Source organism: Oncorhynchus nerka, linkage group LG9a (genome assembly GCF_034236695.1).
Source record: "Oncorhynchus nerka isolate Pitt River linkage group LG9a, Oner_Uvic_2.0, whole genome shotgun sequence".
In the NCBI taxonomy this organism is placed as follows: domain Eukaryota; kingdom Metazoa; phylum Chordata; class Actinopteri; order Salmoniformes; family Salmonidae; genus Oncorhynchus; species Oncorhynchus nerka.
This window is the reverse complement of record NC_088404.1, coordinates 25470749-25483941: the sequence shown is the minus strand read 5'-3', so window position 1 is coordinate 25483941 and position 13193 is coordinate 25470749. Positions and strand designations below refer to the sequence as shown.

The following is a 13193-nucleotide window of genomic DNA, read 5'->3' as shown; positions in this document are numbered from 1 at the left end:
TTGTATGTAGCTTCCCTCCTTCCCCAGTACACTGTGGGTCATGCGGTCTTTGTCTCCCCTATCAGGACATGGTTCTGGAGATGAATGAACTGAGGTACAGAGTGACTGAGATGGAGAGTGAAAGACTACAGTATGAGAAGAAACTGAAATCCACTAAGGTGAGTTATCATGTGGTCCTGTGGAGTAGGCCTACCTGCACTGCAATATGGAAGATATGAATGATTCATTCTGCTAAAAGAAATCTACTTCCAGAAGGAAAACTTTTCCCTATAGCCCATTTCTTCTTTACACTTATATCCTCTCTTCTTTCTTTGAATATTTTTCAAATCTTGAGTATCCTCCCCCTTTTTGCTGTCTTTCTTTTATAACATCTTTCTTTTCTCTCTCTTTCCTTGGCTTACCTCTTTATCTACCGCTACTAGTCATTAATGGCCAAGCTTTCTAGCCTGAAAATCAAAGTGGGCCAGATGCAGTATGAGAAACAGAGGAAGGAAAACAAACTGCAGGCCCTGAAGGTTGGCTTCTCCCAGGGTTTCTGCTTGTTGCCATCTGATATGGGGTTATGTGTGTTCAGTTTTATTTGGTTTTTACATATTTCTAGCCAAGATTAAAGGTGTGTTAGCAGAAAAAGACCAACTCAACTGACTTATCATAAAAAACAATTGAATGATCCAAATGGTAAAATTGATGTGTTTTTCTGGTGCAGGTGCAAAAAGCTAAGCACTTATACATACAAATGTAAACATCCCTAATTTAAGCATATAGCATATTTAATGTAAACCACAGGTATGTCTTCATTTTGGTGTTTTGTGACATCTTTTGGAAATCTGTTTTGCAATGTCTTTCATTTTTTTCCCTCTTTCTTATGGATGAAATGTACTTTCTCTGTTTTTGTTTTGAAATCATTCATGCTTGATGTTCTGTCCCATGACATTTTGACACTAAGCTGGTCCAAGATCTGTTTATGTTGTTTTGCCAACACCTGTGGTCAATGGATTATCAAGACAGCACAAACAGGCCTGCGACCAGGCTATTATGACGCTGCCATGTAAAATGGCTCCTCCAACACTTGATGAAACATCAACCATCCCAGACCCCCGCACTGACCCCCACATCCCCACCTCCTCCCTTAGTCACACCTGTTCTGGGTGTGTGTGTATCATTGTCTCTGCCTGTCAAGTCAGCATCTGAATGTTTGTGTTGTGGTTTGTTTGTGAAGGTGGGTGTTTGTTAAGGACGGAGGTGGGAAAGGGGGCGTTAAGTCAGTGGCCATGTTCCTGGCTGACTACATTGCAGAAGCCTGCCAGATCTCACAACACCTGGATAAGTGGTTAACATATCGGTTAACCACACCATAGTTATTGGGTGCGTTCCTCTGCCCAGGTATTGCTGATGCATGCCAGAATTGACAAGCCCTGGATATGTGGTTAGCTGATATAAAATACCTATGCTATAGCAATCTGGTGACTGACGGCACAGTCGATGACATGGCACATAACCATTGGATGATGCAATGCAACGTCAAAGCAGGGGAACACGACCATTCTCTTGCTCAACTGCGCAGTCGATGACGTGGATACAACCATTTGTTGATGCGATGCTGCAGTACGTCTGCAATGTAGTTGGCCTGGAATGCAACCAGTGTTTTTTGTGAGGATGTCGCTGACTAACTGTTGTGTGTTGAGCAGGAGGAGCTGGCAATGCTGAGGAGGCATCTGGAGGGAAGGGACGGAGAGCTGAGGAGGTTACACGACGAGACTGGGTTCAGAGGCATCACACCGGTTGGAATGGACAGTGGAGACAGAGGTGACATCATGGGCCGCAGTTGACTTTCTATCTGTGTCTTTACTCAATGGGCCGGTTTCCCGGACACAGATTAGGCCTAGTTCTACACTAAAAGGTCTGTCCAATGGAGATCTGTGACACATGTTCCATTAAGCAAAGATAACATTTTGGTTACACTTTACTGAAAGCAGACAGGTATAATGCGTTATAACGCGTTATAAGCATGTATGAGCATTTGTCTTATTATGCTTATAATATATTATGTCTCTGATATTGCAGTTTGTCATACTTTGTAACCAATCAACATGATTTAAAAGAATACAGTTTTGATGAAACTGAAGTCGTCAGAAACTGAAGCCAGTAATTCTGTGTCCTGTTTAGTCTCTCACCCAGATGAAACTCTTAAATTGAGGCTGAAAGAGAAACGTAAGGTTATGCGTTTTATCAATTCTTGTATTTATTATTATTTGCTCTTGCTCATCTGTCCCCTGTTTGCATGTATGGGCATGAATGGCCCATCTGAACTTTGCTTGTCCATAACCCTGTGTATATACTCTGTGAAATCATTTTATCAGTTCAGCCACCGATATTTTAGAACTCAAATAAGTGAATGAAAAGATATCAGTGGTTTGTATTGCAGAAAGGTTTTTTGCCTTCATGTACTGTAAGAATGGTAAAGTTAGTTGACTTAAATATCTTAAAGGTGCATTCTGTTCTCTGTCCTCCATGGCAACTAGATGAAGTTGAAACGTAAACTTATAAAACACAACCTATACACAACAAGAAATATGTTGTTCAAATTTATTCACCTGCTCTACTTTGGTATTGTGATTGCAACTGTCCCAAAAGCTCTCTACACAACATATTGATTACAATATAAATCAAATGTATTGATTGTGCCTTTAAGACTGCCCTAGGGATTTATAAATATATACAATGATAGACTGTCTACATGTCAAAACATCCCTTCCTCTCATCTGTTATGGTATAGATGCCCGCCCGCTCGCTCACTGTTCAGTCTGTTCTCCCATCTTCCTGCTTTCTCCTTCAACCAACACCTCCTTCAACCACAGACCTCTCCTTCTCACCCTTTCCTTACTCTTCTCTCCTCTCACCACTTGCTCTCTCCATCAACACCCAGAGTGCTGTCTGCTAACCCTCATCGTCAGTCCATCATCCTTGTCATCTTCGTGTCTTTATTGTGACAGCTATAGAAAAGCGCATTGACATAGTTTTACCCACCAAGTCCAAATCCTTCACCTCAAGGTTCCCTCAACTGTTAGATGTGGTACTTATTTCACTGTGAGGCTAGGAAGTAGTTAGACTACATGGATAGGGAGTCAAAATGTCCCCCAGGAGGTCTCCCTGACTGTTTAGGTAGTGCTGTTGGATACTAATATATATTGACAGCTCTCTAAATAATGTACTGTTGTACCATAGATCACTATGGATGAGTTAGTCAGAGGACCCAAGACATACCTTTACCCGGAGTTGACCCAGCTGTATATTCTCTAGCAAAAATCTATTTCTTTACCCTTCAGATGTGGAAGTGCAGAGAATGAAAAAAGCAGTGGAATCACTGATGGCAGCCAATGAGGAGAAGGTACAGTAAACTACAGTTGACCCCACCGCCCTCCATCATGATTCTTAGTTGGTTCGTTTTGTCAAGTTTGATCTTTGTGACCCCTCTGCCCCTGTAGGATCATAAAATTGAGGAGTTGAGGCAGTCGCTGCTGCGCTACAAGAAGGTCCAGGACAGGAGTTCAATGCAAGGGAAGAAAGGTTTGAGAGAAACTGTTCTCTCTCTAAAACAATGTGCTATTACCTATTTTTTTAGGCGAGAAACACTCTTATCATACTGTAGTTTGTTTGTTCAAGATCAAAGAAGTAACACTACAAACAATGCTGAGTGACCTTGTGAATGTTAGCAGTGATTTGTAAGAGCAGATAGAAATCTTCTTGAGGTAAATATTTTTTTTAAATGAACGTCAAAGCCTCATATCTGGCAGTGGGCTCCAATAGAATGGCCAACTCTGAACTCTCTCTCTGGGCTACATAAATATCTGCCTGATAAAAATAACTTTCATATTCCATTCCAGAGAAAACCCAAGACTGCGAGAGTGACGAGAGTAACAGCGACAGCTCCCTCTCCGTGATGTCAATGACAACCACCCTGGTTGCCATGGAGTCGGAGAGGCACGCTCTAGCCGGAGACGAGGAAGTAGCAGGGAAAAGCCCAGACGAGGTACAAGATGACATGTCATAACTACTAAACTTCATTCATAGAAATATATTGACTAGAACGGGTCAAGGCCCTCTGATCACAGAACAGATTATATTTCTATGAATGTCCTCAGAAAACCTCAAAGCCTTCAGATGTCCTCCAACCAATAAAACAGCTAGTTACACATTTTTGAACGAGGTGTTGAGTCACTGTCACTTCGTCAAATTAGGTTGATAACATTCAATATCACTTTGCAGTGACACTTTTGATGGTTGTCTGTTTTGAATTATGACAAGCATTATCTTTACTGCTCGTTACCCTTAATCTACTAAATTGTGACAACACTGACACAAAAAGGTAAACTCTGGCATTTTTGGCGGTTGTACTTTACTAAATGTTCTTTCCCGTTTGGGCCTCTGCTTCATTGTGAAGCTGGAGATGCACTATGGAGCTGCTGAAGTGTCTTCGCCCACACCCAGCCCTTCAGTCCAGTCAGCATGCGATCCAAAAAGGGGGCCAGAGCTGGACCAACCTGAACCAGAGAGGTGAGCTGAACTAGAGATAATAATGTTCTATAATCCTCGAAACAACAGGCTTTGTTTAAACCTGTGGGACAATTTCCAAATTTCTTCCAGAACAACATGGTGTTTTCGCTAGGAACCAAACAGGAACGGAACTACCTGAATTTCCCCAATTCTTAACTTTAGTCAACTTTTGTTTTTGCTATGGTGTAGACCTACTTCCTGAAATGAGGCTGGCCTTGGAAAAGGTCCATATCTAGGAGAGCTTTCATGCTTCATCTCGCCCGTAGCATGATAAATGCGGCATAACTGATGACGTGTCGACACCACAAGGTCCAATGTGTCTCATAAGGGTATATAAATCCGCTTGAATGAGTAATAAGGCTTCCTTGGACAAATATTTATAGCCTCCACACCCAGGTTTGACCACAGCCAGTAAACAGTATAGCGTGCAGCAGACTGCTCGCAGCTTGTCCATGTTAGCATCGGGTTAGCATCCCAACACTTGTCTGTTTATTTCCTGCAGCAAGGCAGGGGGCCAGGAAGAGTCACAGGAGGCCCCCCTTTCATGTGATACTCCACAGTGAGTATGTCTATGGTGTGAAGCTGCATGTCATGTACGCTTCAAGCTTCTGTCAGAATTCCTTCCTCCCAAAGGTCAGCAGTTCAGTACATATGTTGGCCAGATGTTGTTAATGTTCACTGTGAGCTTTGTCATTTCAGGACCCTAGATAGCCCCAATTCAGGGAGTCGGGACAACTTGTATGTCAGCAACAGCGAAAAGGTAAAGAGATTTCTATTTTTTTTTATATATATATTTTTACATTTTACCCCCCTTTTTTCTCCACAATTTCGTGATATCCAATTGTTAGTAGCTACTATCTTGTCTCATCGCTACAACTCCCATATGGGCTCGGGAGAGACGAAGGTTGAAAGTCATGCGTCCTCCGATACACAACCCAACCAAGCCGCATGTAGCTGCTTCTTAACACAGAGCGCATCCAACCTGGAAGCCAGCCGCACCAATGTGTCGGAGGAAACACTGTGCACCTGGCAACCTTGGTTAGCATGCATTGCGCCCGGCCCGCCACAGGAGTCGCTGGTGGGTGATGAGACAAGGATATCCCTACCGGCCAATCCCTCCCTAACCCGGACGGCGCTCGCCCCACTGACGTCGCGGCCGGTTACGACAGAGCCTGGGCGCAAACCCAGAGTCTCTGGTGGCACTGCGCCACCCGGGAGGCCCAGAGATTTCTGATGAATTTGAAAGTCCTCAGTGAATTTCACCACTAACACTCCATCTCATCTGTGGCAGATTACATTGATGGATGAAAAGCCAACAGAGGAGAGTCTTTTCTCTGTGGTCTTCTATCCAAATTTCAGTCAGACACTTTTTTGCTCATCCTCTCTTTATCATTCTTTATATTCTCTTCCTTCCGTCTTGTTAGAAAGCCTCCTGAAGGTTAGCATCCTCAGTAAGGCTAATGTTTATGAGTGTGTGTGTGTAGGGATGGACATGGGTACTGGAATGGACGACAAAGCTTGATCTTTAACGAGAGCTCACATTTTTTTCAAATACTGTAAAACTATTTGGTGGAATGTGCTTTGTGGCAAGTGAAATTTTCTTTGACCCTAGCCAATGCTTCCCACAGTTGGGTCAAGTTGGCTGGATGTCCTTCTTGATACACATAGGAAAATGTTGAGCATGAAAAACCCAGCAGCGTTGCAGTTCTTGACACAATCAAACCGGTGCACCTGGCACCAACTGCCATACCCCATTCAAAGTCACTTCAATCTTGTCTTGCCCATTCAACCTCTGAATGGCACACGTACACAATCCATGTCTCAAGGCTTAAAAATCCTTCTTTAACCTGTCTCCTCCCCTTCATCTACACTGATTGAAGTGGATTTAACATTTGACCTCAATAAGGGATCATAGCTTTCACCTGCTCAGTCTGTCATTGAAAGAGCAGGTGTTGCTAATGTTTTGGACACTCTGTGTAAATGCCTATAAAAAACATATATCTAAATGATGGGATACACACGCTACATTCCTTGCCAAATGACGACAGTTTTATCACACATTCAAAATGGACTGGTTGATTGAAGTAGGAAATATGTGTTCCAAAACGAGCTGCAGTTATGGAATAATTTTGTCCCGTCTATTTTCTGCTTAAGCTACTTTGCGAACTGCTAGTGATATTTAGATTTGGCTAGCCTAGGCCCCTCAAACTCAATTCTGGACATCGAAGCCAGTTTCACTGCATTGTTTTATTGTTCCCCTCTAATCAGGGACTGATTTAGACCTGGGACACCAGGTGCTTGCAATTAATTATCAGGTAGAACAGAAAACCAGCAGGCTCTGGACCTTGTAGGATAATGTTAAATACCCCTGGCCTAGGTTATAACCCACCTAAACATGGACAGGATCCACACGGAAAATATGCAAAAACTGGTAGGTTGATCAAGCAGAGCGTATTTTCATCAGAATCATTAAGCATATGCATACTCCCCAAACATACAATGGGTGTCTTGACTGGAAATAAGAGCGTCTTGTCTGCTAAATGAACAAAACAAGGCTATGCCATTGTACAGCCATAGGCTTCTACAAGCTATCGCCACTACCTCATTTATTTCATTATATTTTATTGAATATCCAAAACATACAATATACTTGTAGTGAGGCCGCTCAACTACTACATCATACCAGTCATCCAACAGACTTCCATTCAGAGTGACACACAGAAGCATCCAGGGTCAATGCCCTGCTCAAGGGCACGTCGACAGATCTCCCACAAGGCCAAAACCGGGGACCCGAATCCACCAATATTTCCCCTCCCCCACAGTTCCCCAAGAGCCACCCCTCAACCATCCGAGACCCCTCCCACAGTCGTCGGCACCCCCCAAGAAAAAAAATACAAATAATTCCATTCCCCACCCCCAATGCACCAACAACCAAGAAAATGAACTAAAGAGAGAAAAAGACAAGACAGAAAACAATGCAAATAAACAAAGGACAACTAAAATCATAACAGCAAGGCCAACTGTATATGTTTGAGTGCATGTCTGGCACTATTTACATGTGTGTGTATATGCATGTGTACAAACACCTGCACGGGCATCAGCCTCAGGCAAATCGGCATTAGCTGTAAAAACACTGCCTTTCAGTATCATTCAAACTTTTTTACTATGTTTTATTTGGACTTTTTATTTTTTATACTTTTATCTTTGACCATCATTCAATCCCCCGCCCAGCAACTCCTCTCCCAACCCTCAGCTTCCCTCAGCTCATCCCACCCATCTCTGCTCATCTCCACTACTGAGGCTACTGCCTTTTGGAAGATTGTGTTCCACAATGTTATATAACAAGTTGATATTACGCTTTCAATAAATTAATCTTAAATGGCACTTTCTTTTTTATTGACTGAACATACAGTATATGGGGCAATTGGGATGTGTTATCTGTAATGGTTATGATAAATTAGGCATTGTTCCGATCTGTTGGGGCGGCAGGTAGCCTAGTGGTTAGAGCGTTGGACCAGTTACCAAAAGGTTGCAGGATCAAATCCCCGAGCTGACAAGGTAAAAATCTGTTGTTTTTTTGCCCTTGAATAAAGCAGTTAACCCACTGTTCCTAGGCTGTCATTGAAAATAAGAATTTGTTCTTAACAGACTTGCCTAGTTAAATAAAAATGCATAAATGCGCAGAGAGAAATTCCATTGCGTGTTACAAATAAAATAAATAAATATTTATTTATTAATTTGAGTACTTGAAATAAAATCTGAGTACTCTCGAACAGCAAAAAATGTTTTATTCCCATCCGTGTGCGTGTCACCTTGGTTTCGTTGCATGTGTTTGATTGCCTTTTATCACATTCAATTGAAATTTATGACTTTACACTTTAAGCCAACTCTGCACTGTATGGTATTTTCAAATCCAATTTCCCATAGATTGTTTTATATGTTACTGCGTGTTTGATGTGACATGGTTCTGGCGTTGTGTGCACTGATTTGGCAGATAGCGGCTATTTTGAAGAATAATTTGACTTGCAATGATTGTCATGTGTTTGTTTCCTTAGTTGAATGCACTGATTGTAAGTTGCTCTGGATAAGAATGTCTGCTAAATGACTGAAATGTAAATTTTCTGCTACTGTTCAGAATAAGGCTGTGGAGGAGATCAGTAAGATCAGCGAGCGCCCGCCCAAGTCTCCCTCTTCGTCTCACCCCGTGACCACGGAGGATGACCGCTTCGGTAACAAGAAGGCTCGCTCCTCCTTTGGCCGGGGCTTCTTCAAGGTCAAGGGAGGCAAGAGGACTGCCAGCACCCCTAACCTGGGTAAGAGATGGATGGCCTGGTGTGGGTGGATGAACTCTGGGTCTCCGGTGGAAGCTTTGTGGTAACAGATCCCATATTCACAAAGCGTATCAGACCACGAGTGCTGATCTAGGATCCGGTCCTCCCCACCCGTATAATCTTATTCATTAAGATCTAAAAGGCCAAACTGATCCTAGTTTAGCACTCCTACTCTGAGATGCTTTATGAATTAGGCCCAGATACTGTATAACACTGCTACTCACTGGTTTCTGCCTGATAACTCTGCTTCTTTTGAGCTCTTTTCACTTGTATGATGTGGTATCTTGTGCATTTTGACCATTTCATGTTAGGTATGATTAGATTTGTGAGATGGTAGTCTTCTTTTTTTTTCTTAAAAAAAATAACTTAATTACCAAAGGTATGTGGACATCTGCTCTTCGAACATCTCATTCCAAAATCATGGGCATTAATATGGAGTTGATCCCCCTTTGCTGCTATAACAACCTCCACTCTTCTGATAGAGCTTTCCACTAGATGTTGGAACATTGCTGTGGGGACTTGCTTCCATTCAGCCACAAGAGCATTAGTGAAGTTGGGCACTGATGTTAGGCGTGTAGGCCTGGCTCAGTCTTTGTTCCAATTCAGTCGGCGTTCGATGGAGTGGAGGTCAGGGCTCTGTGCAGGCCAGTCAAGTTCTTCCACACCGATCTCGACAAACAATTTCTGTATGGACCTTTTTGTGCACGGGGGCATTGTCATGTTGAAACAGGAAAACTTCCCCAAACTGTTACCACAAAGTTGGAAGCACAGAATTGTCTAGAATGTCATTGTATGCTATAGCATTAAGATTACCCTTCACTGGGACGAAGGAGCCAAAACCATTAAAAACAGCCCAAGGCCATTATTCCTCCTCCACCAAACTTTACAGTTGGCACTATCCATTAGGGCAGGTAGCGTTCTCCTGGCATCCTCAAAGTCCAGATTCGTCCGTTGGACTGAAAGATGGTGAAGCGTGAGTCATCACTCCAGAGAAAATCTATCCACTGCTCTTGAGTCCAATGGCGGCGAGCTTTACACCACTCCAGCCGAAGCTTGGCATTGCGCATGTGATCTTAGGCTTGTGTGCGGCTGCTCGGCCATGGAAACCCATTTCATGAATCTCCCGACTAACAGTTCTTGTGCTGACATTGCTTCCAGAGGCAGTTTGGAACTCTGTAGTGATTGTTGCAACCAAGGACAGACGTTTTTTCCGGTCCTGTTCTGTGAGCTTGTGTGGCCTACCACTTAGCGGCTGAGCCGTTGTTGCTCCTAGTCATTTCCACTTCACAATAACGGCACTTCCAGTTGACCGGGGCAGCTGTAGCAGGGCAGACATTTGACGAACTGACTTGTTGGAAAAGTGACATCTTATGACGGTGCCACATTGAAAGTCATTGAGCTCCTCAGTAAGGCCATTCTACTGCCAATGGTTGTCTCTGGAGATGTTATGGCTTTGTGCTCGATTTGATACACCTGTCAGCAATGGGTGTAGCCAAATCCACTATTTTGAAGGGATGTCCACATACTTTTGTGTATATATAGTGTATATATATTTTTGGTGTTTCTGCCACTTAATTCAGACAGTAAGGAACTTAGAGGGGTAGACAGGCAAGTGAGAGAAATGGTGGAAACAGTGTCGTATGTGACGTGCTGGAGAATGTTACCATTACAGCGCTGCACAGCCTTTTGGTTTATTCTGAAGTCTGAGCAGTTCTTAACAAAGAGCTTGCTTTTTCTATGTAGCTTTTAATGTTTTTATTTTATTTATTTTTTATGTTCTCCAAAACCACACCCATAGTTAAAATACATACGAACACCATAATGACTAGTCCCAGAAACGTCTCTCGGTCTAATTATGAAAATGTAGCCTACAGTGTGTGCGCTTTGTAGTTGTGTTACATATGTATCGTATCTGTCTCCTCCTCCTACCGTTATACTGTGACTCTCCCCTGTTGTTTTTTCCCTTCGGTAACCTTTGACCTCTGTCTTGTTCCTCTCATGTCATGTCTGCTTTCTGTAACACATTGTGAAGATCGTAGCCGGAGTGCGAGTGCGCCTATGCTAGGTACAGTATAATGGAGCCATCATGTCCTCAGGGCAAGGCAGGGCAGCAGTATGGCCTCGCTGGGGGATTTACCACTACTGGATATGACCCTTGACCTCATAACATTCCCTCCGTCCCCTTCCTTCCCAAACCCTCGCAACCAACTCCTCAACCAACTGTTGAATTTCTACTTTCACTTAACTCACAAATGTTATGTGAGTTGAACTGTCTTTTGTAATTTAATTTCATAAATCATGATTCTCCCCAGACTTAGTTAAATGTACAGTTTCTTTCTTTGTTGGGTGATCGCTCTATATGGAATATGAGTTGAAGGTGACTTCTACATATTCTTTAAGCATGCTGGTGTTGATAGAGATGTAAGGGTAGGAATATATATATATATATAATTCATGATTAACCAAAGTCTTATGCTAGGTGTTGGTGGTGACCTTGTTATTTCAAGACTTAATGAAGCATGCTCATGTAGATATAACTTGGGAGTTCTCACATAGGTTTGAATTTCCACTCTAAACATTTGAAAAGAGGTTACTTACTCTCCGGCAACCATGGCAAGGCATTATCGTTGCTGCTATTTTGGTATATAATTCTACAGTAGCTACAGTAGACATCCTCACATGCAACCACACCCATGTTACCAGCAATTGTTCAGAGGCAAACAGCTTTGCAACATGGCTGGATAACATCAAAGATCGGAGCCTTTTTTGTATGTTTTGTTCTGTGTGTCGGCAAACTGCTTGTATATGCTCATTTCTATTTCTGTTCAAACTCCCCTCGCAACAAACCATATCCCGGTTTTATAACCAGATGTCATCTGCAGTGATGTTCCCTGATAGTCTTCATGAAGTACATTTCTTTATTTGAATGTTATGTTCTTCCTGATGTTTTGGCTCTTATCAGTTGATATGCTGTTCACTATTCCTGAAAGCTAAATTCAACTCCAAATATTCAAATAACCTTTTTCTTAAACCCACTAAACACAGTTAGATACTGATTATGTTGTGGTTTCCAAACTTAGACCACCTCACTCTCTCATGTACAAGTTGAGTTCAGTGAAGCGGTCATGCATGCTGTAACCAGAGGCCTAGTGAGTCTCATTTAGGAATATGTGTGTGTGCATGAATTACACTCTTTAGCTCCCGAGTGGCGCAGCTGTCTAAGGCACTCCATCTCCGTGATAGAGACGTCAGTACAGACCCTGGTTTGATTCCGGGCTGTATCACAACTGGCCGTGATCGGTTGTGATACACAACCGGCCCTGATCGGTTGTGATGCACAATTGACCCAGCGTCGTCCGGGTTAGGGGAGGGTTTGACCTGGGAGTGGCCGTCATTGTAAAATAAGAATTTGTTCTGAACTGACTTGCCTAGTTAAATAAAGGTTCAATAAATAAACACTGTTCAAGATTTAGGATGCCTCCAATATCTCAAGTATAATATTGACATTTGAATTGTATGCATGTTTTGCCTATACACCAGTGCACAACTAGTCTTTGACTGCAACTAAAATAAAAATAACTCTTTAGTGCTTCATGAGTCTCCACTCCATTGCATGCAGATATTAACAGATTCAAATCCAACTTTATTTGCCACGTGCTGAATACAACAAGTATGTGAAATGCTTACTTACAAGACCTTTACCACCAGTGCAGTTCAAGAAATAGTTAAGAAAATATTTACCAAATAAACTAAAGTAACACAATAAAATAACAATAATGAGGCTATATACAGGGGACACCGGTACTGAGTCAGTGTGTGGGGGTACAGGTTAGTTGAGGTCATTTGTACATGTAGGTGGGGGTGAAGTGACTATGCATAGATAATAAAAAGTGAGTAGCATTGCCTTGGTATTAGTGTTATACCATCCCTATGATTTCTCTGTCTGGGAGTTGTGTGGCTGGCTATAGGGTGTTTCTGGGCCACAGCCTCTGGCCCTGAGATGTAGATATCTGTGCATGGCTGCATCTGAAATGACATCCTATTCCCTACAGGTGAGGAATCTTTGACCGGTTTTTCACAGCAAGAAAGTAATCCTGCAGCAACAGTAAATGTGGATTATAATGAATGGATATTTTTGTAGGGGTCGATACATTTTTATTTGGGGCAAATCAAGTCTTACATTTTAAAGTGAAAATTACACATTTAGAATCCTTTTTAAACCTACAAGTTTGCATTTCCTGCTGTGCAGAACATTTCCTACCTAGGATAGGATAAAGTAATCCTTCTCACCCCCCCTTAAAAGACCTA

The 13193-nt window shown here is 42.4% G+C and overlaps 1 protein-coding gene across 4 annotated transcripts in view; it reads left to right on the top strand.

The window, feature by feature from the left end:
- LOC115134106 (liprin-beta-1-like) overlaps nt 1-13193 on the top strand; it is a 54125-nt gene that overhangs the window by 33471 nt on the left and 7461 nt on the right. The window contains exons 7-17 of one of the 4 annotated variants that reach the window (XM_029667751.2): nt 66-158; nt 423-515; nt 1689-1806; nt 2167-2211; nt 3327-3388; nt 3486-3567; nt 3885-4030; nt 4442-4554; nt 5057-5113; nt 5254-5314; nt 8690-8867. In XM_029667751.2, the coding sequence (XP_029523611.1) occupies nt 66-158; nt 423-515; nt 1689-1806; nt 2167-2211; nt 3327-3388; nt 3486-3567; nt 3885-4030; nt 4442-4554; nt 5057-5113; nt 5254-5314; nt 8690-8867 (1048 nt within the window). The remainder of the gene's footprint in view (nt 1-65; nt 159-422; nt 516-1688; nt 1807-2166; nt 2212-3326; nt 3389-3485; nt 3568-3884; nt 4031-4441; nt 4555-5056; nt 5114-5253; nt 5315-8689; nt 8868-13193) is intronic. The other 3 variants (XM_029667752.2, XM_029667753.2, XM_029667754.2) reach the window with 3 other exon arrangements.